The following is a 27,853-nucleotide window of genomic DNA, read 5'->3' as shown; positions in this document are numbered from 1 at the left end:
CAGTGCCAGCAGCGCCGCTTTCCCGCGCGGGTGAGGGGCTGGGTCGGCGCGGCTGCGGCGGGGCCGGGCCGGGTCTGTCGGGGGCTGGGAGCGCCGGGCACCCGGTGCCCAGCAGGGACCCTTTCCCTACGGGCATTGGGCTCCGTGCGGAACGGGCCTCCCGCTGGGGAAGGGGCCTCCCGGTGAGGAAGGGGTCTCTGGGTTGGGGGCCGGGCAGTCCCCGCCCCTCCGTGCCCGTTTGAAGTCGGTGCCGCCGGGGCCGGACGGCGTGTGCTGGCCCTGCGGCCCGACGGGGACGGGGGCGAGAGGGCTTCCGGGCTGCGGCGGGAATGTCACGGGCTCACTGGGTTTTGCTTCTTAGTTGAAGGATGAGAAGTAGTAAGGAACCGTTTTTCGTGAAGTTCATAAGGTCTCCCGGGAGCTCGCAGTATTTTTCTAAAGCTCTTGAGGTAAGTGGGTTTGGTCACCTGGCTGAGCTGGGTGAACTGGCAATGTGGTTTCTGTGTCGGTGTTAGCTGCATGTGCCATACAATAAGCTAACTTATGTGTGTACACCTGGAAATCAAGCTGTTTCTATAGCAGGGGTGCTTAGTGTGTCATAAAACTTGTTGAACAAGAACAGTTTTGTTGGAGAAGTTAATGAAATAGCTTCAATTTCAAAACCCAATGACATGTAGGGAAGGGACATGTAGCCTGGAAGGCCTGGATGGTGGTCACTCATCTAAGCACAAACTTTGGAAGGACACTGTGCTTTGTTTTACACCTTGGGAGCTTAGTTGGGAGCCAAAGGCACTGTATGGCAGGATCAGGTCCTGAAGGCTTCTGTGCCAAATATTTAAGTCAGAATATTGTGGACTCAAGGGAATGAGGAGGACACCCATGAGGTGTTTTAGCCCTTTCTTCTGCCAATACCTGTTTGCATGGTAGCTTTGTTGTGAGCTGTTTCGAGGACATGCACTTGTGTAGTTTGCACAGGATTGCGTCTTCATAAATTATTTGCTAATTAAATAAATGTTGTATGCATCATTTACCTGCAGTCTATAAAAGAATTCCAGTCAGAAGAACATCTCCAGATCCTCGAAGAAGCAGCAGTACTCAGTATAAAGGAAAATGATAAATCACTTTACATTTGTGATCCTTTCAGTGGCGTGGGTTTCAGTCATCTCAAAAAGGTATGTCACCCAGCAACTTTGAGCTCTATTGTTTCCTTTTTAGAAGCACTCATGTGCATACTTAAATCCTGCATGTTCCCTCCTGCACTGAGTGTAGCAGTGTGAGCTTCATCCTGTATTTAGGGAAGAAAGTGACCAGCAAATCATAATAATTATTCTCAAACATTTGGAAAAGTAAATTGTATGGTCAGTTCTGATTCTGCTGGAGTCCCTGAGCTGGATCTTACACTGTTTATCTCCTGATAAACATGATTTGGTTTGGTCTGCAAGGAATTGTCTAGTGGACAAAGATAGGCTAGCTGGAATTCTTTGGCCATAGCCATAGCATCAGCTGCTTTTACTGAGGCCAGAAAATTTACAGGGATTGTACAGAAAATCCAGAACTGAAAGTAAAAACAGAACTTAGCTACCTGGAGATGCTAGAGGAGAAGGCGGAGGACAGACCAAGAGCCCTGCCTTCTTCAGAATTCAGGACTAGGAAAGCCTTCCTGATGCCAGTGTGCCCTCTGCTTATTTTCTTTGTGGTTTTCCCGTTATTTTATTGCAGCTTGGCTGTAGGATTGTTGGACCACAGGTAGTTCTGTACTGCATGCAGTCGCAGCGGTGCGTCCCGAGAGCCGAGCATCCCGTGTACAACATGACCATGGCCGACGTCACAGTGTCCTGTACCAGCCTGGAGAAGGATGTGAGGGTAAGGCCTTCCCAAGGATGGGTTGTTCAGCTGGTTATCGTTGGTATTTGCTTTGCATGGTTCATTAGTAAGGTGGCAGTCAGAGCGTATGTCTCATTGTGCCTGTGTCTAGATCCATCAAGTCTTCTGTGGCTTGTAAGCTATGTGTTGTTTATTCATACATTAATACACCTCAAATATGATTATATATGTTTACTTTATTCTGATACCTTTTTTCTAATGTTACCTAAAATGTCAACCATCTGCAAAATTTTGCTCACACAGCAAAATTGTCATGTTTTTATTTAGGGTATATATTATGTTCAGCTTATCATAAATGCAAATAAAATGGAAATTACAGTTATGAATTTATGGTTCCCACATATATCTAGTTAGTATTTTTTTAACAGTTTTTAGGGGAAATAATGGAGAATTGAAATACATGTTTTTGGTGTAAGGTGAACATGACTGTCACATAGGTTCTTTTTTCCTGTGATGGTTTTCTCTATTTTTTTTTTCCCCATCCAGGAAGAAGTTCATAAATATGTGCAAATGATGGGTGGATGTGTATACAGAGATCTCAACGTGTCAGTAACTCATCTTATAGCTGGAGAAGTTGGCAGCAAGAAATACTTGGTAGCTGCTTCCCTGAAGAAACCTATTTTGCTTCCCTCTTGGGTTAAGACATTGTGGGATAAGTCTCAGCAAGGGTATGAAAAAAACAAAATTTTTGATTTTGTTTTGGGTAATGGTAATTCTTACGTATGGACTAATTTCTTTTCCTAGTTGATTTTACTTGCAAAATGACTACTTTCTCTTTTTCATTCCTGTAGCATAATGAGATACACTGATGTTAACATGGAAGACTACGCCTGTCCTGTGTTCCTTGGCTGCACGATTTGTGTCACTGGCTTAAGCAGCTCCGACAGGAAAGAAGTGCAGCGCCTCACTGCTGAGCACGGTGGGCAGTACACGGGGCAGCTCAAGATGAATGAATGCACTCACCTCATAGTTCAAGAGCCAAAAGGTAAAACTGACAGAATAAATGCTGTTTTCACTTCTGGAGTTAAGTAGTGTGAAGGTGTGTAAGCACAGGAGCTTCTTGCTCTTACTACTTCTCTCTAGGGAATCACTGTTGATGGAAAGAGTTACACAGAGCACTTTTACTTTGCTGTAAAGACATAAGAAAGAGAACAAAAGAGGGGAAAAAAGCCAGAGATATAGATGGCATTTAAAGGAAAAAGGAGAATCCTAGAGGGGATAAAGAAAAGAAAAACATTTTTTGAGAGAGCAGGATAGAACTTCATTTGTACAGTGACTGAAATTGGATTGTGGCCTGATTTTTTTAACTGATTATTCTTTGTGCCTTCCAAATTCCCTACTAAGGTAAAATGAAAGCTCCTTTTCCTTTCTCTTGGGGAGATGAAAGGATTTTAGTTTTATTGTGAGAAGAAAGGAAGGGTTTTCTTTTTTGCCTTGATTTCCCTCTCCTTGCTTACAGTGAAATATTCTGGGACTTTTTCTCTATTCTTTTGTGTGCTTGAAACCTTTAAAGCCTTTTTTCCTTTTTTGTTTCTTTAATGCCTTGTCATACTTTGGGTTAGCCATCCATGAGATTTTTCTACTCTAACTTTAGTTGCAACATAAGCAGCTTATCAACAATTTAGTATAACATAATTTGTCCATTAAAATCAGTTACCTGAATTTCTACGTTTTCTTAATGTCTAGCCATCTTTCAGCAATCACTATATGATGCTCTAGTCTTTTAATGATTGTGACTTTTTTTCAATTTTGTTTTCATCTGGAAGGTCAGAAATATGAATGTGCCAAAAAGTGGAATGTGCACTGTGTGTCTGTGCGGTGGTTTTCCGACAGCATCAAGAAGGGCTTCTGTCAGGATGAGACGATGTATAAAATAGAGGCTGTATCAAAACTGAGTAATGCACCCAGTACCTCAACACCTACAAATGACACCAGCAAGCCCCCTAGTAAGTAAGATATTTTAAAATGTGTTTCAATAAGGTAGGAAACATTTGTATTAAGGAGGAAGAACTATTTTGATATAAGTAAGGTGCTTGCTTTTATAAATGGTGGTTTGATGGTTTGGATTCCAGATTCAGTTTAAGCTTAAAACATAACAGATTGCTTTTATGTGCACTGAATATTCCAGCATGTGTAGACTTGAAATGCATGGATGATTGATAAAAAAGTAAACTTGAATTAGGTGTATGATTGTCTGCTTGAGAACCAGTGGTGTATATCTGTAAGTCCTACAAAAACACAATTGTTCATAGATTTAAGTTTAAAACAAGTTTGTAATGAGTTTAATCTTACAGCAGTCTTAGGGGTGGGGGGGGAACAAATAAGTTTTTGTTAATCTTTTTCTATTTAGTTTTTCTTTATATACTTGCTTTTATTTATTCCATGCTAATAACAGAAGGACAGTTTAAAGTATTTTGTAAGGGCACATGCGAACCTAAAAGATACAGCCAGCTTTAATGTGCATCCACCTTTTGCTGACTCCACTTAAATTAGAGTTGATTTCTCTACAATAAAGAGTACTGTTTAATTTAAAAAGTACTTCTGCTAGGTGTCCACAAAACTGGAATAAGAGCTTTGAAAACAAGTCTCATTGGCTGCTGGGTCATAGGTGCATCCTTTAGGAAATAAACAGAAGGTGTATCAGCATTCTTTCTAGTGAGATAATGTCAATCTGTGTAAAGAAACCCCTTGGTTTAGCAAAGATTTTACTTAACTACTATTTTTCGTTCTTCAAGCTTTGCATTTCCTTATAGCACCTTGAAATCATAAGTGGCAAGTTTGTATTTTCTGTAGTGAAGCAGCAGAGAGAGATGAGCCAAATCTAATGCCTCCTTTTTAATTTTTTTTTTTATTTAAAGATCATGCCTTTTCGGATGTCAGCCACATATCCAATATCAATTTGAGTGGTGTTAATGAAACTGCACGTAGTTCAGCTATGAGCAGCAGACTGGATTCTGTTTCTGATGAGCTGGAAAACCTGGACATAAGTTCTTTTCAAGCTGCTGAAGATTTGTTAGATGGGTGTCGGGTATGTTTAACAGTGTATACTTTGAAATGTTCAGTTTAACAATGCCAAAGCAGCTATGTTGAAGCACTGGCACTTTCTGCTTGAGTAAATCATTTCCATGGGCAGCAACAAATACCAGATTTATTTTGTGTCCATGTGCTTGTGTGTGTGTGTCTACCTATCTGTGTGTGACTATAATTATATTAAAAATGTAATAGAAATAGAAAAGTTTATATTCATAGGCATCTGTATTTAAACATTAGAGTGAATGGGTTCTAGAATTAGTGTGTGCGTTTATGTGGGTGCGGTTTTTTGTTTGGTTTTTTTTTTTTGTTGTTGTTGTTTGGGGTTTTTTTGTTTATGCAATTTCAGGGGTTTGTTCCATTAGTAAACACTGATGCTTTGCTAGATTAATTTGCAAAGCTAAATTAATCTTTGTAAAGGCTTAATTTTTTTTGCTGCTTCTCAGAAGCTGCAGCACTACTTTCTGTGTTCTGCAGCAGTTGAAACAAATTATACCAAAGCATTCTACTTTATTTTTTATTGGGTTTTTTTTTTGTTTGTTGGGGGATTTTTTACATTTTTAAGGCTTTATTTGTTGCTCTGTTCTCTTTGTAGATCTATCTCTGTGGCTTCAGTGGCAGGAAGCTGGACAAGATGAGAAGGCTTATTAATTGCGGTGGTGGCGTTCGATTTAATCAACTTAATGAAGATGTTACTCATGTCATTGTGGGGGATAACAACGATGAGCTGAAACACTTTTTGGACAAGACGGCTCACAGGTTGTGATAACTGTATTGCTTAAGGTCTAGTTACATCTTGTTTTCTTTCTCCTGCCACTTCTGGGGTCCCCAGCACAGAAAATGCGTCAAACTGTTGGTGTGACTTCAGGGGAGGGCCACTAAGATGGTCAGAGGGATGGAGCACCTCTCCTGCAAAGACAGGCTGAGAGAATTAGTTTGAGAAGGATTTGGGGTGACCTAATTGTGGTTTTCTTCCAGTACTTGAAGGGAGCCTACAAGGGAGGTGGAGAGGACCTTTTGGCAAGGACATATAGAGACAGGACAGGGGGGAATAGCTTAAACTGAAAGAGGGGAGATTAATTTGGATATTAGAAAGAAATTCTTTACTATCAGAGTGGTGAGGCTTCTCTGGTTGCCCAGAGAAGCTGTGGTGCTCCATCCCTTTAAGTGTCCAAAGCCAGGTTGGAGCAACCTAGTCTAGTCAAAGATGTCCCCTGCTCATGGCAGGGGGGTTGGAACTAGATGATCTTTAAGTTTTCTTCCAAACCATTGTATGATTCTTTGAAATCACATATTGATTTGAAAATACTAAGTCATTCTTGATTTAAATGAGAAGACTTACAGCTAGTGGTAATAAGTATGTCCCCATGTTCTTTTCAGTATTGTGTCTTTGGGTAGCCATGGATAGAAAAGCAAATGTTCTTATTGGTGAAAAGATGTGTTAATGTGTGTTTATTAGTGCATTGAGGAGGAAGAACTTGGCAGTGCAGCAGTGGCAGATAATAATTTATGTTATAGAAAATAATTATGAAATGCTCTGTTTTCAGACTGAAAGAATTAAAGTCTTTTAAGACTTTAACTGGGTTGTAAATTGCCCAAAGCTTGCTTAATGTGAGAGTTACAGACTTTGTGTGTGTGTATATACTGTGTTTTTTTGGTCTGAAACCTGCTGTGACTTGTTTCTATAACATTTTATTTTATAGGCCTCATATAGTGACAGTGAAGTGGTTGCTGGAGTCATTTGGTAAAGGTTGTCTGTGTCCAGTGGAGCACTATATCCCTCTAAACTACCAGCAGTTAGAGAATCCAATTTTAGAACAACCTGGAATGAAGTCAATTTTTCCAAAAAAAACCAGTCTCTTGAAGAAAGATGCTGTGAACATTAAAAAGCACCAGAAAACTGCTGAAGATGACTTCCTCTCTCAATATGTAGATAACTACTCTGCACTTGGTATGTTCTATGCTCAGCATACTGTAGAAAATTTAACTGCTCATAATTAGCATTTGAGCTTGCAGAATTTCCTTATTAGAAATTTATTCACATCCAGTATGTTAACTTCTACTTCGTGTTTCAAAATTCAAATTTAAATAGGCCAATATAGAACAGTTTTTAACTAAAATGTGGCTGAAAACAGCACAATCCTGTAATTTCTTCATTAAACTGTTTTGGGTTGTCTTTGATGTTCTTGTCAAACAATTATTATGCTTGGTTCTTTTTAATTTTTCTTCAACCTTTCAGATGAAGTTGAGAAACTAACATCCTTCAGTGATGTTACCAACTCGACTGCCCAAGGAGAGAATCAACCTTCTGTCTGTAATGGGTCTTTGGCAGAGTCTTCTGCACTGGCTGAAGGAGGCTTATTTTTCGGGAAGAGATTTATTCTCCTGGGTTTTGGTGAAGAGGATGAGTCCTGCATGGCAGATATTATAAAGGAGAATGCTGGGGAAGTTCTGCCACTGCAAAGCAGAACCATTGCAGACTATGCTGTGGTACCTTTATTAGGGTGCACTGTGAAGGCAACTGTTGGTGACGTTGTCACAAATACATGGCTGGTAAGGGAGTTACACTTTTTCAATTCCCAAATAAACAGGTATCTCTATTAGAAATTTGTCTTGTCGAAATGCAGTTGTTAATGGCTTAAATATGAAATTGTCAGCCTCATTTCATTTGAAATTTGCTAAACAAAAGCCTTCATTAAAGCCTCTGCATCTGTAGGGTGTCTTGTCACCATTAAATAGGACTGCATTGTCATGACCCAGGCTTATATGAGGTCTGACAGCATTCTGTGTAAATGAACTGTAGAAGGAGCTAGTTGACTAATAATGATTTGATATTTTTGTTCAAATGGTGCCCTGTTTGCTTGGTTGACTAATAACGATTTGATATTTTTGTTGGTTGACTAATAACGATTTGATATTTTTGTTTGTTTCATGCTTTTTATAAGTTTGTTTGTTTTTTTTTTTAATTTGTGGCGGAAGAGCAAGTCTTTATAGCTTTGAAATCAAAGGATGCTAACCATGTTTGGCAAGAGTAGGCCCATGATACAGACTACCTGCTGTTAGTAACATTCAGTATTAGGTAACTTCCTGTGAAGTAAATCTATACAGACCCTCAGATCATGTACTGAACTGGAAACCTCCTGTTTTATGGGAACCTCCAGGGTTGGAACTTCAGTAAAAGAAAAGCTCTGAATAATGCTTCAGTATGTCAACCTTGACAAAATAGACATGGTCTAAAAAAGAGTTTGATCCAGTGGGAAGTAATTTGTCTCAGGTGTGATGATAGAAGCAAAATTGCTTATTGTTGAGTCCATAAATGCTGTTGTAGAGTTGCTGAAATCTTGTTGGCTTTGTTACTATTTGGTTTGATTGACATTTTTATGTCTTTTACCTTCTTGAAGATAACATGCGTGGAACAGCAGGCCCTTTTAGATCTCCGATCCAATCCACTTTTCACACCAGTCCTGGTAATGGAAGGAGCTACCCCTCTGGAAGATTGTGTTCTTTCTTTTAGCCAGTTCACAGGTGCAGAGAGGGACTCCCTTGCTTATCTGGCAGAACTGCTGGGAGCCAGGTACTTCTCCTGTCACAGTTTCTCCTTGTTCTTCAAGAGCCAATGTATTGCCATTATGCATTTCGTTTCTTCTGTACAGATACTGGAGTTAAAGCTCTTTTGAATTCCATCCATTTACAAAACCTGGTGCTGAAGCAATGAAACATCATTATATAGGTCTTTAATTTTGCTGTCTTCTAAGGAAATATGGTCAGTACTCAGTCTAATTTCTGCCAGAATATGCTCAGTCTCTCATTTCTCAGTAACTGAGTCTCAGCAACTTTTTACTCTGCTTGTGAACCTGATCAATGAAAGTCAGGTTTTCAGATGTGGCCTTCCAAGTTGCTCTTTGGTTGTCTAGCAAAGGACCACTTCAGTACTATCTGGCTCTGCCTCATAAGCCTGGTGAACCCCATTCACTCTCCCAGCTCCTAAGAAATGGTGCTCTATTTGCTTAGAGTTAACAAAAATCTTTGAAAAACTTTAACAAAAGCATGTTTAGTCATGACATGGCAAAATAGTACAGCTTTCAGTAAGTATAATTTGATTTGGTTTGTAGCCTGTTTGAACTACATTCTTTGCTGATGAGTTCTCAATCTTGGCATCTTTTTGCAAGACTGTGTCCTTGATGAAGAGAAAAACTGTAATATAAAGAAAACTGTTGTTCATTTGGAAGTGATGCTTGTTGACTCTGAAAGGGAAGCAAGCCTGTTCCATTCATCTTGCTGAAGAATGTTAGGCCCAGCGTAGGATTTGAAAATAGGATATTGCTGGAGGTTTACTTGAATGTGAAAAATACTGTTTTCAATGCTGGTAGATGTGAAACATTACTGTGTAACATTTTTTTTTTGTTGATATTTTGGGGGTTATTTGGGGGGTATTTGTGGATTTTTATCTTTTCTGCAGGTTAGGCTGTAAACTGCGAAGTGGGTTGCCTTAAATATCTGCTTCTATTGGTTTTTCTTCTGTTGTGAGAATACAATTTATATCATATAAATGTGCCCTAGATTAATGTTGTTTATGACTAAATGAATGTTTTATCAACCTAATTGTAGAGTCCAAGAATTCTTTGTGCGGAAAGCCAATGCGAAAAAAGGGATGTTTGCCAGCACCCATCTTGTGGTGAGAGAGCCCAACGGCTCCAAGTATGAAGCTGCAAAGAAGTGGAATTTGCCAGCAGTCACTGCAGCTTGGCTTTTGCAGTCTGCAAGGACAGGAAAGAGAGCAGATGAAAGCAAGTTCTTGGTTGAAAATGCAGAGGCTGAAGGTTGGTTCTTAGCAAGTTAGGGGATATGATTGTGTCATACTGTTCACAATAAAGAAGGCAGGTTTGATGAAATTTTCTTTCCTAACACCTTCAAAGTATTAGAGCTAAAGGATATTTTCCCAAATATAAAGATAGAATTATAGATTGGTTTGAGTTTGAAGGGACTTTTAAGATCATGTAGTTCCAACCCCTTGCTGTGGACAGGGACACTTCTCATTAGACCAGGTTGTACACGCAACCATGCTGTTGAGTTGTGATTACAGAAATTATATTACGTGTTTGCTGCAAATCTAGTGGAGTCTTGTGGTTATCAGTCAGCTGGGATTCAAGCTTAGTGTCTCAACATGGTCCTTTCTGGCATGTATGCTGTTCTGTAGCTTGCATGGGAATTGATGAGAGATCCGTCTTAAGACTTCAGACTTGTTAGTCTGCTATGATTTGATGCCCTTCTCTTCAGTTCTTCATGGCTGCTGGTTAAATAAGAGTGTGTGGGGTCTGTTTCAAACAAAAAAACAGTTCACTTGCTTATGTTTTCTTTGTTTCTTTTAAAGATATGGAGAGTTTCATTACTCAGCTTAGCAAGACACCAGCAACTGTTAAATCTCCTGATTTGGAACAGCCTTTTCACCTTCTTGTAGCTGGAAAAAAACCTGTGACCCCCCTTGATATCAGCAGGTTTCAGAGTAAAGCTTTCCAAGCTGTAATCTCTCATCATATTGGGAAGACAACTCCTGTTGCACAAGGGGGACCACTTCAGGAAGAACCATCTTTAAATCTTGACACACCATCAAAGTTTCTTACCCAAGACAAGTTCTTCAAGCCTTCTTTTGATGTAAAGGTGATTTTTGCCAACTTTTTAGTTTGTGTGGCCAGTACTATTTAATATGTGCATAAACTATAAACAGCACAGAAACCTGTGCTTTTACCCATTTTTATGCTGTTCACATACAGACTTGCCCTTTTGAACAAAGCCAGGAAAAACTGGCTCGTTTATATAGTTTAGTTAATAGCCTGTGGACTAAATTTATTGAATAGTAAGTGTTGTAATGTCCTTAGCAAAGCTCCTTTGTGCTTAATTGCACCATATACTTGTGTGTCCTATACCTCAGACAGTATCCAGTCTGCATTCTTTGCATCTAGATAAATGTGACAAGGCACCTTGGAATTGCTGCCCGTATTTGGAAACAAGTGTTCGCATTTTCTGATGAAATGCTACTTTGTTGGCATATTTTAATGTAATAGCTTTAGAGCAAGGTGCAAGTACATTAAAGTATTGGTTGAGGTTAGGAGTACTTGGGTTTGGTCACTGGCTTCCACTGAGGGCAGTTCTCAGAGATGGCAGTGAACAGAGACATTAATAAACTGTTGTCTTCTTGTTTTGCTTCTGCAGGCTCTAAGATTGGGTTTGCCTTGTACAGCTTTTGTGTACTTGGTAGTACTTTGTACAGTTGCACTTGGTAGCTGTTCCCTGTAGTTTGCTGTCCTGGTTTAGGAGTACGAAGTCCTACTTATTTGTAAAACTTGCACTTGAGTGAGAGTTTTGTAAGGTGTTCATTAAAGGCAGTCAGTTTCTTCTTTTTTTTGGTAGGATGCTCTGGATGCTCTGGAAACTCCTAGAGGTCCTGAACAAAGAACCAGGAAACTGAGCACGCCTCTCTCTGAAGTCATCAGCAGAAACTTGAAATTGGCACTGGCAAGCAGCACAGCTCGTGCGGCAGCTCTTACTGCCAGCCCTCAGTTGGCTGCTGCAGAGCCAGAAGTGGTAGGAAATTTGGGAGTTTAGTTGCTGGAGCATAGATTTAATTAAGAAAAAGCTTTATCTTGTGATTTAAGTTACAAAGGAATTTGTGAATTGTTATTTGTGATAAATTCATATGATCATGTATTCTTCAATGACAGTTAAAGGAATGTAAGATAAAGGAATTTCCTTATGGTAGGCAAAGAATTTAAAAACCTTTTTCTACTATCTGCATTACTGTCTTGAATATTAAGCAGTTGCTAAGTAAAATGGCAAATAAATATGTATCCATTTAGACTGTAGTCTTGGAATGAGATACCACACTTAAGAAATTCTCAGGTTCCAGCTAAACAGGGTTAGATATTTTGTCTTGGGCTGAAGTTCGGAGTTCTTTATTAATGCATGTGTCTTCCTACCTACCTATGTGCTTAATAGGAGAAGAAAAGTGAGAGAAAACAAAAAGATGTAGGAGGAAAGGGAGAATTTATGTATTGCTTGCCATGTTACTGCACTGTTTACTGTTGGAGGGGTGAGAAATGACCTCTGGAAAGGGAAGGCTGCTACTTCTTGTTTTGTAGCTCCTTAGTCTTACTTCTCTCACTCCTCTACAGTGAAATACTTCAGTAGTATCAGGTTTCATAATTCCTTCATTTCAGTGTTCAGCCTGTGATGAAAGGAGTAGAATATGCTCTAGGGAGACTGGCTGAATCTTTGTTTTGGCATTTCTGGTGCATGGTATGTTAATAATGCTGGGTTTTGAACATGGGTCGAGGAGCATAAAAAATAGAGGAAGTGTGTTTATCTTACCTTTGTTGTGACTGTATATTTTACTACATGCTTCACTAAATATTAAAGTACTTTTGTTATTGATACAGAAGCCTTCTAATCATGACTCTCCTGTTTTTATCCCTGCTGCTTGACCAGGAAGAAGAGCCCAAGCCTCTAGCTGGTGCTGTTATATATGTTAGTAAAAAACTTAATAAGAGGCAAAGGGAGCTGAATGCAGTAGCAGCTTCTCTTGGAGCAGACTACAGGTATCAGCCAATACAGTGGCTTCTGAGCTTTAGCACTGATGTGAATTCTAACTTTTGAGTCTTTGCATCCTATTATGCCTTTTACTACAGATAAACATTAGATTTCACCATCCTAAACAACATTAAAGTCATCTACTTGTAGTGTGAAATAAAGCTATTTTTCCGTGGCACATCCCCGGTCCCTGTGTTCTTTGTAAATCCATCTCAGACTGTTTGTCCAGAAGTCTTCTTGAATTGCAGATTTTTTTTTTCTTCTTTGGTTTGAAGAAATTTAGCTTTTGGATGGTTTAACATTTGCTTTATATTTTACATTTTTAATCTAATGTGAATATGTGAATTTGTGTATGTTTCTCCCTGGCTCAAAACAAGTTGTTTTCTGGATTGTAAGCATGGCTAAGTCAGTGTTCTTAGAAAAGCTTAGGAAAATAGGTTACCATGAAGAGAAACTACGAACTAACATTTTTGATTTACAACATCATTCTGCTTCCATTAAATCTGATTTATGTGTTTTGTTACTGACTTTTATATAAGTGTTATTATTCATGGTGTGAAGGAGGTTAACCTTATGTTTGGCAGTACCTTAGAAATGCTGAAGATACTTGGATTAGATAGAAAATACTTGCTTTTATCAATTTAAAAATTAACAGTCCTGATTTTTGTTTATTTTGAGCTTCAAGGATCAGTATTTCACTTGCAGTTCAAAATGACAACAAAAGAAAAAGCTCTTGTCGTAGATCTCACATTCTTTCAGAAACTGTTTTAAAATTCCACCTAAATAGAAACAAAACATAAAGCAACACGTATACTTCCCATACGTTTATTATCCTATTTAGTTTTGTCTTCTCCAGGAATGCTTTCAAAACACATTGAAGTTGTGCTGTCATGAAACTGAATGCTGCCTTTCTGTCAGAGAAAGTGGGCTCATTGTTTATTGAGGCATAACAAAATAGGCAAAACTACTTTAACTTCAACAAGAGACAGGACAATTTTTGAGCTGGATTTATGATACTTTTTTGATAGAAATTCCATCTTCAAGTTGTATTTTGTTCTCTTTTCCAGATGGTGCTTTGATGAAACAGTAACACACTTCATCTATAAGGGCGGACAGAATGATAACAATAAGGAGTACAAATCTGTTAAAGAACGGGGTATACATATTGTTTCAGAACATTGGCTTTTAGAGGTATGATGCTTGTTTTGTTCCCTGTTTAAAAGTAAAGGGAAATGAAGGCTTAAAACCAATTATATGGCAGTGGGTTTCCTGGATGCATTTATAAACATGTATAAGGACTGATGTTTTGCATCCTGCTTTAAATTAATAAATTGAGTGATCTCTTTTCATTGATGTACATTTACATTGTTCTCCATGAGGAAAAAATAAATTCCACTGAACACTTGTGCTACATTTTTCCCAGAATGGCAACCACGTTTTTCCCCTTGTGTGGAGTACTTCTTTTGACAGTGTTTTTTATTGTACTTTTCTTATGTTTAGGTGTGAAGTTTCTTTTATCTCAGTCAGTTCCTCATCTTTCTCTTATTAACTGATGTTATTACAGAGTGCCCGAGAATGTAAACGGCTTCCTGAATCTCTCTTTCCTCACACTTACAATCCCAAAATGAGCCTGGACATCAGTGCAGCGCAAGACATCAGTCTCTCCTCCTCCAGTAAACCTCTTTCAACTGGAAAACCAGCAGAGGAAAATGAGGTATAATGTGTGATAGCAATGCTATGAAGTGCATGAAGTGATTTGAATTCAGTTAATAGTTATATTAACATAGTAATAAAAACATGTTTATAAAACATAAATACTAATTCAGCAATGTCCTGAATCAGGTTTAGTGAGTCATTAATAGTAGCTATTGCAGATGTTCTGTAAGGTTTTTCTGCATTTGTAAAATTCATCTCCTAGGGTGATGGAGGAAAACTCAGGCATTTCAGCATTTGCTTTCCAGATTTGAAGAGATAGATATCTTTTCTTTTAGGTAATGAGATCCAAGGTGTGAACTTGCTGTAGTAGACATTAAGACTGCAGAATTGGAGTTGTCATCCATGCTACTGTTCACTGTTCTACTGTCATTGCAGTAGCAGAAAGGTTAGATTTACTCTAAGGCAAGGTTAATCATCTTCAGAATTTATACAAGTGTCATACATGGTTAAAAAGAAAAAAAAAATTCGTGTTTGATGAATCTACTTGTCTTAATTGGTTTTAGATTATTCCAGTGGATGAAGATGATGCCGAAGATGATGTAACTACTGACCAAATTAAGGAAACAGTCACTGTAGGGGAAGAGCAAATTGTAGCAAGTGAATCCAAAGGAGGTAAATGTAAATCACTGTTTCCAGAATATTTATGGACTATCAAACTATCACTGTGGGCCTTTGCAGTTCAGGTGCAGAATGCTAAGATCTGGAAACTTTAGGTAGCAGATTAATATACTGGTCAAGTACAGCTAGCTTTTATTGCTGCTGGATGCCAGGAAAGGGTTTTCCTCTCTATTTTAAAGACCTTGACAGCTCCTAAGGAAATCATGACCAGTCATTGGAAGATACTTAATTGCCATTTATTTGTTTTTAAAACACTGAAGTTAATCCTTAATGTAACAGATTTTTGGTTTGGACTATATATTATATAATTAAATGTGTTATTGTGGATCTAAATTAGATTGTGTGAGGAGATGCAGAAGTGAGCCAAATGGAGATTTCTCTTTGTGTCTAAGAATAGGTAACTTAGAGCATATGTAGTTTTCCTTGATATTCTTGCCCAAGTACTTTTCTTCTTTTTAATGTATGGTCTTTGTTCTGGTGGAGGAGGGAGGTTGACTGCGGTTGTTCACTCACTTTTCACTTGTTTCAGTATAAGAGTTGTGATATTACAAGTTTTGTTTCTTCTCTTAAGTTTTAACTCAAGCACTAGAAATGAGGGAGAACTTCCAAAGGCAGCTGCAGGAGCTCATGTCTGCCACATCACTAGTGAAACCACCAGGGCAAAGAGGATCCCTTTCAAGGAGCAGCTTTGATGGCTCTCCAGCCACTCCTGATAGCGCATGGTCTGTGCGAAATGGCCGCAGTAGGGTCTTGGAAGCTCTAAGGTATGGACTTGTATTTAAATGTGTCTTGTTTTGTCCTTGCATGTATTTAGACATTCATTGAAATTTGAATAGGTCTCCAGGGTTTTCAGATGTATTGTCTGTTTCTCCTGATGTGCTTGAGTCGCTTCTCCTGCAATTCAGAATCTTTAACTGGATGTGCTAGGTAAAGTCAGAATATTGTTTTAATCCATAGTGGGTATCTTGTGTTTTTTATAAAAACCAGAATAGTATGATTGGTTTTAATGTTCAGGTTCTGAACTGGCTTATTTTCTTTCTCTTCAGATTCTTTAGTGTTCTTATAGCTTTTGAAGAAAGTGTGTATGAATACTTGCATAGGTCATAAAGAAGTAGTAGGCATTACTGCAGAGCACTTCTATGAATGTTTCTTCTCTTTTATTTTTCTTTTCTCTCCAAATGGAGAATAGGATTTGAAATCCATCAGTACTGATGTGCAGTAAAACAGTAATGGAACCCTTGCAAAATAATTCATTTAGCTTGGTGCCTATTTTCAAATAAATAGCCTTAATAAAGTAAGGTACGGTGATTTTATAAAAACTTATTAATATGCACATAATAAAAAATATCTACTGGTATTTTGGGTGCCCGTTTTCAGCCATGCTGATACTTGGGTTCCTAAAGCCAAGGTGCTAGAATAGTTTCTATAGTGAGATTTTCCCCTTTCCCAGACAAAATTTCTAATAATGAGGTCACTTGGGTTCTGCAGTTGATGTGATCATTAACACATTGCCTTCTAGAATGGAAGTCTTCTGTGAAATGAGTCTGTAAACCAAGGTGTCTTGGTTTTTCCCTTAGGCAGTCCCGCCAGGCACTGGCAGATATAAATACAGAGCCATCCCAGAGCGAGCAGATCATTTGGGATGATCCTACTGCGAGGGAAGAGAGAGCAAGGCTTGTCAGCAACCTTCAGTGGCCTGATAGTCCCTCTCAGTACCTTGAGCAAGGTCAGAGTAACACCAATAAGAGCATGGATGAGTCTGCCCTCAAAGGATTTGTACCTGATGCAGAGATGGCTGGTATAGGTAAAATTACAAATGCAATGTCCTTGTTCTGTGCAATGGCAGCCATTTGGTCTTTGGGACTTCTAAAATTACGTAGCATTTGGGTTCTACTTACAAAAAAGTGAGCCTTGTTGGTATTTCTCAAACGCCAAAAATACAATTTCACATTTTTGAGCTCCATTATGTGTTTCTGTTTTTTAAAGAGAAGCTTTCCCATTCATTAGTTTTTCAAACACCAAATAAACTAAAAATATTTAGTCTAATATTAGTTTTAATATTTACTAAAAATAGACTGCTGTGGCTTCAAAAAAATGCCAACAACTTGAAAGACAGTAAAAATTTCCAAGTTGTTTTGGTTTCTTTGTTTTTTTGAACCACAGCTGGTTTTCAGGTAACGCCTCAGGTAAGTGTGGTGGAATTCTAATGGGAATACCATAAGCAAAATATTTTCCATTGTAGTGGAAATATTTGTAGGTGAAAAATTGGGGTACAAGATTACCGAATCCTGACCCAAGCATGTCCATCAGCAGCTTGACACAGCTTGGTTTTTTGGGTCTGTGAGTTAAAGATACTTTATTTATGTTCCCTGTTCTTGAAGTCTAAAGTCTGTTGCTAGGATTAAGGAAGCAACATACCTTTTCTGTCAAAACCAGATGTTTTTTCATCTGTTTTGCTTTCTTTCTGTTCTGAGATAGCAGAATCCTTTATTTCTCTCTCCCTGCTGCCACCAACTCCTTCCCTCAGTCTGCTTGCAGAATTTTTGGCAGCAGTCTTCCTGAAAACTGATCTTGTCGTAGAAGAGGTTGAAGAAAATTAGATAATTCAGCTGGTTTTTGTTTCAACCAAATCAGTGCAGTTTAGCCAAAGAAATCAGATCATTTGAGGTTTTCAGGTGTTTTGTTTTTTTTTTAAAGCAAGGCATTCAGGGACATGATTGCAGTATTGCTGTTGGTGTTTTGTGGTATAAGGAAGAGTGTCTTTATGAAAGGCAGTATCTTTATGAAAGAGTATCTTTATGAAATATAACTGTTTATGTTGTAGCAGCAATTGTGGGGATTTTTTATTATATCTTTTACTTTATACATAATTATATTCTACCAAAGGCAAGTCAAGCAACACCACTTTACTTTCACAGCTGCTCCTGAGGCTGGGCATGGAGATGTGATTGAAAGTCTGAAGAATCCCATATGTAGAGATCCCGAAACACCAGTTAAGGATAACTTGATCCCTACTCCACAGGCCCCCAGCATTGCTTTCCCCCTGGCTAACCCTCCTGTGGCACCAGAGCCCAAAGAAAAGGTTTGTCAAACAGAAAAATATTTATGATGATTTGTGTTCTGAGAGATGCAGTTATACTTAAAGAAATTTTGAGTTTGATGATAAATATAAAATGTGCACATCTGGATTTAAAGTCTTGAGGTGGATTACTTTTGTGCAGTTCTATTCTCTTTTTTCTATTACTTTCAATACTCCCCTTCCTTTGAGATTTTTAACAAATAATATTTGCTCAAAAAAATAAAGCTTGTTTGTTTAGACAAATGAAGCTTTTTGTCCCATTAGTTAGTGCTGGAATGCTAAGGTAGGCTTTGGAGTGAAGAATTGCTATGTGTACTACTTGGAACTCCTCCAGCTATGTTAGGATGACAGAAAAAAAAAAATTAGGCCTTTGTTTCTTTGGTGTTATCTGGAATTTTATGTTTAGGTACAAATAGGAAATTATTTTCTGTCAAAACCTGGTTTAAAATTCTGTTTCATTTTGAGCTTGGAAAGGGAAAGGAAAATGAGCTTATAGTCTCACCTGCAGTATATCACTTGAGGCTCAAAGTTTCAGCAGCTGTGTGTCTTCAGAGGCATAGCTTGTTGTCTTAGTGGAAAGACCCTCAAAAAAATGCAGTATTCTGACTTGACAGAAAGGGAATGTTGATTTCTTCATGTGTTCAACCTGGCATTCCATGGATGTGAATGAAGGATTACTACTTGTGACAGATTAGTTCAGCTGTGCCCTGAAGAAAGGGGGAACCAAGAGGATGTTCAAGCAGGAGCCTAAGGATGATATGATAAGATCCAAGGTTTTTGTCTAGTGACTGACAGGTTTGGTTCTGCTTTTCCCAGCTAAAAGAAAACTTAATATATAAATAACCCAGAATATTTGGCAGAGAAGTAGTCAGCTGTCAACCTAATCATTCTGTCATATTTTCAAAATCTGTTACTGTATTTCTAGGTTGTTATTGAAGATGAGAAGGCTGATGAAGAAAGAGAAAAACTCCGTAAATTTCAGCTGTCTTCTCTTAATCCTCAAGAAAGATTTGATTACTGCCATCTGATTGAGAAATTAGGTACCAGATATTTGTGAAATGCAAAGAATACTATGTGTCTGTATGTGTTTGCTCAGCTGTGGCATGCTGGGGAGAAGAAAGGGCTTGTGTTAGTGACTCACAGATTTGAGGTCTCAAATTTATGGCTTTCTGTGCTTGTGAGCAATTCTTTGAATATAGTGTTATTATTATGTGAGTGATCAGCTTTGCCATAAAACAGCAATGGTTTTGTCTTCTGATAGTTTTCTTTTAGCTGTCTTTACAACAGTCTCATTCTTTACTGTTGGGAGTGCCCAGGATGGGCTCTCTTCTGGTGTCTCTCATTCCTGTCTGTGTTGCTGTGGCATTTACAGAGCCACTCTTTCCTGGCTGCTTCTCCCTCCCTAGCAGCTTCTGCCCATGTCACTTCAATGACAATGCTCTCCATGTAAATTAAAGCTGAGTTTTTGTCTGAATTCAAATCATTCTTACTTTGAGGTGATTCTTTCTCCGTGCAGCGTGATGCTTAAATAATTTGAATGCAATTCATTCCTCACTTCAAGGTGGAATAGTACTTGAGAAACAGTACTTTGATCCGAGCTGCACACACATTGTTGTGGGACATCCTCTTCGGAATGAGAAATTCTTGGCTTCGATGGCAGCTGGAAAGTGGTTGCTTCATCGTTCCTACCTGGAGGCGTGCAGAGGAGCTGGCTGCTTTGTTCAGGCATGTCACCCTAGCACTAGGACATGAGTGTGTTTTACTTTTTTGCATTTATTTTTGTTTTGCACTACTAGGGAAAGACAACTTCACAAAACTAATTGCTAGTTTAGGGTGCCCAAGCCATGGGAGTTTTAGAGAATCCAAAATCTGAGAGGTTTTTGGCCAGCTTTGCCTTAAAACAAGCACTGCACCAAACTCCTGATATAAGATAAATGAAATACCTATGCTTTTTATAATTGTTTCTTAAAATTGAGTCTTTTAATACCTTTTGGTAAATTCTCACTGTTATCAGCTAAATTTACATGGCTCCTATTAAACCAGGAATAAAATCTCGATTCTTTCAATAAATGAACATATTATTTTTAAATAATTAAATTTTATAATCATGTATGTAAATATTTTTTAACTCTACCTCTTCCAATGCCTTCCTAACTGTTAATTTTGCAGTTTTCCTGGGTCAGACAGTTCTTTTACATTGATCAGGCTAACTTTAAAGTAATGCCTGGAAGCTGCTTCATATCCTTATGTATTAAAACTAACTTTAATTCTTTTGGAAGATACTGCAGAGATATAATCAGTGGTATCTAGTGTAGTGAGATGCTTTGTCTTGCTGTTGAAGTCTATTGTAGATGTAACTGCAAGAGGAATCAGGTTGTGTGCAAGACTTGATGTCACAGATAACATGAGTTAATTTAAATAAACATGCAATTCAGAGCCATGTCTCTAAATTTTACCTATAACTGTTTTGGCTAGATAAAATCCATATATATATATATATATGTATGTATATATATATCTAGAGTGAGATGGGATTTGTTTCAGGGTATTTTATTTTCTGGTTTTGGTGTAGGTTTTTAAAATCTATTTTTCTACTAATAAAAAAATAAAATTGGCAGGACTGTTTTGTAATTCAAGCTTATGATTGTTTCAGGAAGAAGACTATGAGTGGGGAAGTAACTCCATACTTAATGTTTTGTCTGGAATCAGTGTGAACCAGAAGAAACTAGCACTGGCAGCCATGAGGTGGAGGAAAAAAATTCATAAAGGGAAGCAAGAAACAGGTGTTGTTGAGGTATATAGATACTCCTGTAATGCAAGCTGTATGGTGTGGATATACAGGACAGGGATTGTCACCAAGAAACTAAAAACTTCACTGTCAGGGGAAGGTTCTGTCTTGTTGTCAAGAACAAAATGTCTTGGCTTGATATATTCCAGTTAAGTAATTTTGTTTTTAAAGAAGTTTCTGTGATGGTATATTAAAAGTCTTAGTCTCCTCTGAACCAGTGTTCATGTTTTCCAAGGCTGGAATGTGGCTACTTGTGTATGTAAATGTCCCTCAGCCATGAAGATGATTATTCTTCAGAGCTAACCTAACTCAGCTCTGCTAGGAAACCAAAACTGGTTACTGGTTTTTCTTAGTCTTTCAGTGAGATTTTTGGAAGTGAGGCTTGAACTCCCCAAAGCCTTCAACTCCTCTCAAATCAGGTGCTGCAGTTGAGGATTCATTTAAAGATGATATTTCAATTATGTCAGGAAAAATCTGGTGTGTGTTTTACAAATGAATGCTTGTAACAAATCCCCCACGCCCTTTGCCTCTGGGCAAACTACACTGAGTGTTTGTAGGAGACAACCAGTTGGCCCTCTGTGCTGTTACTGTAACCAAATGCATCCTGGAGGAACAGGGAAAGATGTTTCCAAGTAACTGGTGGTTTTTTAAGATAAATTTTTCACAGTGTCTGGTGTTTTGGAAAGCATACTCTCTGCAAGGGTCTTCGCTTAGAGGGGGCTGGTAGCTGTATGTTTTGTGGATTTTTTTTCTGGCATGCATACTTAAAGGCAAAACTAGGTAATTGCAAGTCTTCATCTGATGTATGTTCTCAAAAGAGATAAATTACAGACCCATTAAATCTTTGTACTTTTTCTGTACCAGCATACTTTTGATGGAATTGTCATTTATCTAGGGAGCTTTCAGTGGCTGGAAGGTGATCCTGAATGTTGATCTAACCAAGGAAGCAGGATTCAGGCGTCTTCTTCAGTCAGGAGGAGCAAAAGTATGTAGTTGTTTGAAGAAAACAATGAAATGCCTGTGTGTTGTTTAATTATTTTTGTCTTTCTGTTTAACTCTCTGCTGGGCATTTTTCATGTGAGTAAAAGGTCTTAATGAACAAAATTGCTTACACAGGGTAGCTGAGACATGGTCAAAGGGTGGGAGGAAAAAGCTTTGTCATCTTTGCAAGTGGTCAGGCAGAGCAGCTTGTCTGAGGTTACACAAGTCAGTACTGCTGGTGGGAATTGAGGATAGAATTTCTGTGTCCTGCTGGTGGGAATTGAGGATAGAATTTCTGTGTTCTGCTCTGATGGGAAGGATCACCCTTTTGGACAGGTATGTGATGGTGCAGAATGCAGCTGTAAATGGCATTTGATTTCCCACTGGTTTCTGATAGTTTGATGAGTGAAATTAAAGGTCATGAACTGCATTTGTCTTGGCAAAGAATCACAACTAAACTTTTGTGGGTCGTGTTTTGTCTGTAGGTGTTCTCTGGCCATTCTGCATCTCTCTTTAAAGAAGCAACTCACCTCTTTGCTGACTTCAGTAAGCTGAAGCCAGATGACTCCAGGGTGAACGTGGCAGAGGCGGCAGCCCAGGGAGTGAACTGCCTCAAGCCTGAGTACATCGCTGACTACCTCATCCAGGTGGGCACCCAGGGCTCTCCACCTGCCACACTGCCCCAGCCCCCTGCAGGGGACAGCTGCTCTACCAGTCACGGGCCTCCTTTGCCAGGAATTGTTGCCACAAAGTGCCTGTGCAGAGGCTTTGATCTGTGGCCTCAAATTTATGCTCTAACATGACTTGTTCTGGTGCTGGCGGTGGGATCTCTTGCAGGGTAGGGAGCTGCTTGCAAAATGTATTTAAAATGTAGGTGTGTAATGTTTGTTTTGTTGTTTCAGTTTCAGACAACTAATGAGCTGTTTCTGTTATCTCAGAAGCTGCTCTTCTTGAGCTGATCTATTCTTTTTTTCTTTCTTTACTGAAGGATCCACCTCCTCCTATGGAGTCTTACTGCTTGCCAGAAGCTGAGTCTTACCTTCAGAATAACTCAGATCTTGAAATTGGATCATCCCAGAAAAGGAAAGCACTGGGAGAAATGAATAGAGTCAAGCGATCCAGAATACACTAAACATATTCTCTGTTCTTAATTTGTACATTTTTAAGTTCATATTTATATTTTTTCATTCTTGCCCAAAAAATTAAAAGCTTTGAGTTTTACTTCTAACTTGTCCTGAGATTAAAATAAATTTGCAGTAATGCTTATAGGAAAAATTGCTTTGGTTACCAGTGGCATCTAAAAACATGGCAAGAATTACATCCAAAACACACTTTACCTTGTCCAAACTATCCCATCACTAGACTAGTGATTTTGTCTGTGGACACAGTTGCATAATAATAGTTCAGAAATAATTTGTAAAATGCTTATCACATCTTTTATCTGTGTGTTGTGGGGAAAACACCAATTGATGAGAATTCCATTCCATTTCCCATATAGTAATAGACTTAGATTTTTACGTTATTTTTTCATCTTTTGGTATTTTCTATTGGAAGGGAAGAGAGAAATCTGACAAAAAGAACTGGCTTGTAAGTTTTTGTACTAATAGAGCGTGTGTTAAATTATTTCTATAGACTGCAGGTGCTGTTGCTGCCATCCTGAGTGCTAATAATCTGCTCAGCAACTGTAGAAACAATTCCGTTACCCAAGAGGTGAAGCTTGTCTTGACCATGTTCCCTGTTTGAGTCTGTGACAAGAACCAGAGGCAGACAAAGACTTCCGTTTCTGGCAGCTGGAAATGTTCTTAGTCAGACAGCCAGAATATTTGACAAAGTCTTAAACCTTTTGAGTAACTGTGGGTCTGGGTCTGTTTTTACAGAACTTCATGTATGTGAGTGCACTGTTTTAGTCTGGGCGAAAGTGTTCTTGTGGAACTGAAGAGCTGTATTTAAGCAGCCTGTTTGAACAGAAAAGCACAGCATCCAGTTGCACAGGACCAGTGGAGTTGTCTGGAAGAATACATGTAACACTGAAGTCTATTTAATTTACTTTTTTTCCTTGAAGGCCAGGGTGTATTTTGTGTTTATTTTCTCTCTGCTGAATATGGTTTTCTAGAAAGGGTTTGCATCAGTATTTGCTGCAGATCCAAGACTGAGCCACAAGCATTTAAGCCTTGTGCAACCTGGAGAGTCACTCCGGGCTGGGCAGAACAAACCTTTTGCTGCTTGGGGAAGGGACAGGGTACTTGAGCTGTGGGGTCTCTAGGTGAGAGAGAACAGGAAAGCAGCTTGTCTTTATGTGCAAGGCTGTACTTTGTGCTTCTGATTTCCTACTTTAGTGCAGCAGATCTTTTGTTAGCGAGCTCTGCAACCTGCTGTCAGGATGACCTGAAGGAATTGTCAGAGAGGATTGAGAATAAATGTGAGGGATTTGATTCTTTTAAAACAGTAAAATCTGTGCCCCTGTCACTGGGGTCTTGGCTATGACAAGACTGCTATGTTAAGCTGCAGTGACTACCATCTTACCTCCTACTTTTGGGGTTTTTTTTTTTATAACAGCTTGATGCTTTTTTGGTATATGTGGACATCAAAGATTTCCAGCTTGTTCCTAGTCCACATACTGAAAATAATGCCACTGTTAGTGCCTTACATCATATTTTGAATTAACTTTAACTTTGAATTGTGTATTTCACTGTTCTGCCTCTGAAGTGCTGCTTTGTGTTGCAGGCATTTGAAATAGGTGTGTTAGCAGGCAAGACCTAAGGTTTCTTTGACTTTTTCTTCCCAATCCCCAGAAGCTGCAGTGGAAGGGTAGTGTTGGTATTCTCACTTTATAGATAAAAACCCATTCCCAGACCCACTTCACTTAAGCTTTAAAAGAAGTCTTGGAGCCACACAGTTCCTGCAGCTGCTGTGAATCCTGGGGCAGGGCAGAAGGGGGAGCAGCTAAAATCAGGCACATACCAACCCACAGTGAAACCATTAACCTGGGATCTAAGTGCTCCATGTTCTCCAGTGTTCTCTGGCCTTGATGACTGGTTTGAAGCCAGGGCTGAGGCAGGACAGTGAGGGAGGGCTGGGGGAACAGAAGCAGAAAGCAGCTGTTCCAGCCAGAGCCAGCTCCCCTTCTGTGTTGGGCCTCGAACATCCAGCTGTCTGTAAGCCACACACAGGGGAACACAAGCAAGACAAACTTGGGAAATGGAAATTCAGTTGGTGCTGTTAAGATAAATTTATTTTCTTCAGCTTTCTTCACAGGAAACATCATGAAAGTGCTTTACAGAGTTTGAATACCATTACTCTACCATGGGACAAAAGGACAACAGGTGTGTGCACTGCACAGTTAGAAGTTGTCATACGCAGAAGCCATGATAGGTAAACCAGGGTAAAAAAAAACCTACTGACAAAAATATATATAGTTCAGGTTTTGAACTTAAGTTATGACTATTAACACAAATATATAAATACACAGGCACCATTAGGTTCCTGTGTTAACTGTGGGGGCCACACAGGGATTCTCAGAAACAGATCATATTTAACTCTGCTGAAACAGTTCCTGCTGTGCTCCATAGGCTCCCAGCCAACCATGTCCCCAGACAGTATAATTATTTTTTTTTTTTTTGTACTACACTGAGTCCACAATTATCTTAATTTCTTCACATTAAGTCTGGTGCTGAGGCATTCTGGTACATTATTGAAAACAAATTCAGGTTGTTTTTTTTCCTTTTGATTTACAGAGAGATCCTCTTACAATTCTTCCCTCAGTAATCTCTTCATTAAAAAAAAAATTAAAATGCTTTAGGCTAGATCCTGCTGTCCAGGTAAGACAGTTTTGTTTAAGCTAGAGCATTACCAGTCATGCAACCCTACTGCTTTCCATAGCTAAGCTGTGTTGTGCTGTGAACAGTGCTACTACCTCCTGTTTGCTGTACTCGGTGGGAATTCAGTTCCCATGTAGCCTCTGAGACTCCAGGTTTCACTTCAAGGAGACCGCATTTACTTGCTAGGCAGTTTTGCAATGTTTGTGATACTACAGCCCTACTACAAAAACAATGCAACGTGATAAAGACTCAGGAGTTCTTGCCTGCTGCTTTTTAAATAAGTGGTGAATAATTCAGGCACCTGACTAAGAAATCCTTGGCATGGTAATAATGTAGATGAACAGAAGAAGGAGGGAATACTCTAGGGCAAAGAGAAGTCAAATCAACAGATTTTTGCTGAGTTTTGAGTTCCAGGAACACCAATGAGCAGAGCCCATTACCTAGAAAACACTGCCATACCAGTTTCCAAAGCCACTTTGCCTTTTTCCTAATTCCCCGAGTAGAAACACAGTGCACGGTCAAAGAACTTGTCAGTCCTGAAGGTTACTGGGCAGTTAGTAACAGTACAGAGCTACAGTGGCAAGACAGGGCTTGGGTGTGTACCAGCAGAGGTGAGGCTTCCAGAAGCATGGGAGAGGCTATGAAGTATTGCATTCTAACAACTCTCAGATTCATTGGCTCTGTTTTCCACCCATGTCCTCAAAAAGTAAAAAACTCCCAACTCTCCTTGGCCAACTTAATCAACTCCCAGCAGCCACAACTTTTTTGACAGAGTACTGCTGTAATAGAACATCTAACAGATACAGATCTTTGGATGCAGTATCCAAGGTACATTGTTCTCAACATGGTATCAGCATTAGTACTGGAAGGCAGCTGCTCTCTAGGCTGTGGTACTCTGATAACTGAGGTAATGCAGCTCTCAAGGGCCAGGCTGTGTATCCTACCAGGCTAGAGTCTGCCCTTATGACACATCCTTTGTATCTGTAAACATAACATGACTGGGAAATGCAGTCAGTGTTTAAAGACAACATCATTTACAGCTCCATGCTCTTTAAAGCACAAGATGATGAGAATGAAGAGATGAAACAAACCACAAAGATTAAGCCTACCCTCCCGTGTTGCTTCATCTCAAATACTGTAATGCAGTTTCAATATCCAGTTAAATACTACTCCAGGTATATTAGATTGAGCATGGCTGAGCTCATGTGGTTGATGGTCAGAGACTAAGTAATAGTAATCCGTCTGCTTCATCTCTGGCACAAAGAGGAGAATTACCCAGAAATTTAAAATAAGTTTCTATGGGGCTTGTTCACTGGCACTTGATTCTGGCTGTCACACCTAAATGCCAAATAATCCCAAATCTCTGATCTCAAATCAAATGTTAATGAAACTGACCTTGTGTGACAGAAATAACTCCATTGAAATCAGTGAATTGAAGTTCTGGGAGACCATATACATATTTTGTCTTTTTCTCAATAAATTTGTTCTATTATATCAGCCAGTTTTTATGGTTTGAATCCCTTTGCTAGGGTTGTACATGCTCTGAAAGATATACAAAATAAGTGGTTTGTTTTAATTAAAAAAGGAAGCTTATGACAATATTTTAACTAACGGTTTTCCGTAGGCAAGTTACTTGAAATAAAGCAGACAGATGTAATGTGATGACTTCATTGCTGTAACTGAGCTAGAATGGAAATTCAGTACAGAAGACAGGAGACATGAAAAGGAATAGAAAACATCAGATTGAGCAAAAATTAGTAAGAGCTTGCCATGCTACTCACTGACTAGAAGAGTGGATTATATACATGATACTGAAGACTTCAGTACATCAAATGGCAAAAGCCAATCCCCATGGAAGTTACTGGGTTGATGGTGATTGACAGGATATTCTAAATTACTCTAAATTTGGCAAATCAGGGGCAGGTGAGTTGTCAACAGGAAAAACCAAGGCAATAAATACTGGAAAGGTTTCAAACCACTCATACATGCTCTGGTAGAAGTTGTGACATGAGTCTGAATTAGTTGTGATCTTTCAAGGGGACGATCTAGGCATCACCAGGGGCAGCTTGATGAAGACATCTGCTCACTGTGTAGTTGCAGTCAAGAAAGCGAATAAGTTGTTAGGCTGTATTAAAGACAGAACAATACAGAAAAATATTACAGCATCCATTTCTCTTAGCGGTGATAATCTCAATGAATATTTGCTGTTTCTTCAGCACCTTAAAAAAAGTGACATATTAGAAAAATAAGGCAGGAAAATGGTAAGAGAATGGAAGAAGCAGCTCCTTGGAGCTGGAAGGACAGTAAAACTAAGGTAGTTTATTTGTTAATAGGGGGATAGATGACAAACATCTT

The 27,853-nt window shown here is 39.0% G+C and overlaps 1 protein-coding gene across 2 annotated transcripts; it reads left to right on the top strand.

The window, feature by feature from the left end:
* The first annotated feature begins 10 nt into the window (after nucleotides 1-10).
* TOPBP1 (DNA topoisomerase II binding protein 1) lies at nucleotides 11-22,913 on the top strand. Of its 2 annotated transcripts, none has more exons than XM_041407900.1 (28): nucleotides 11-30; nucleotides 362-449; nucleotides 1,038-1,172; nucleotides 1,720-1,863; nucleotides 2,371-2,552; nucleotides 2,676-2,869; nucleotides 3,651-3,830; nucleotides 4,743-4,912; nucleotides 5,510-5,673; nucleotides 6,618-6,865; nucleotides 7,154-7,467; nucleotides 8,316-8,488; nucleotides 9,523-9,734; nucleotides 10,286-10,572; nucleotides 11,323-11,496; nucleotides 12,397-12,506; nucleotides 13,566-13,689; nucleotides 14,063-14,212; nucleotides 14,718-14,826; nucleotides 15,404-15,596; nucleotides 16,410-16,636; nucleotides 17,751-17,914; nucleotides 18,837-18,951; nucleotides 19,473-19,636; nucleotides 20,565-20,705; nucleotides 21,595-21,684; nucleotides 22,166-22,327; nucleotides 22,669-22,913. In XM_041407900.1, the coding sequence occupies exons 2-28, from the start codon at nucleotides 369-371 to the stop codon at nucleotides 22,810-22,812; spliced, it is 4,551 nt and encodes a 1,516-aa protein (XP_041263834.1). In that variant the 5' UTR covers nucleotides 11-30; nucleotides 362-368; the 3' UTR covers nucleotides 22,813-22,913. The 2 variants fall into 2 exon arrangements, with proteins under 2 accessions (XP_041263834.1, XP_041263835.1); XM_041407901.1 differs by lacking the exon at nucleotides 11-30 and adding an exon at nucleotides 51-182.
* Nucleotides 22,914-27,853: the final 4,940 nt, after the last annotated feature.

Source organism: Onychostruthus taczanowskii, unplaced genomic scaffold (assembly GCF_017590055.1).
Source record: "Onychostruthus taczanowskii isolate IOZ18803 unplaced genomic scaffold, ASM1759005v1 scaffold28, whole genome shotgun sequence".
Taxonomy (NCBI): domain Eukaryota; kingdom Metazoa; phylum Chordata; class Aves; order Passeriformes; family Passeridae; genus Onychostruthus; species Onychostruthus taczanowskii.
This window is presented reverse-complemented; position numbering and strand designations above follow the sequence as displayed.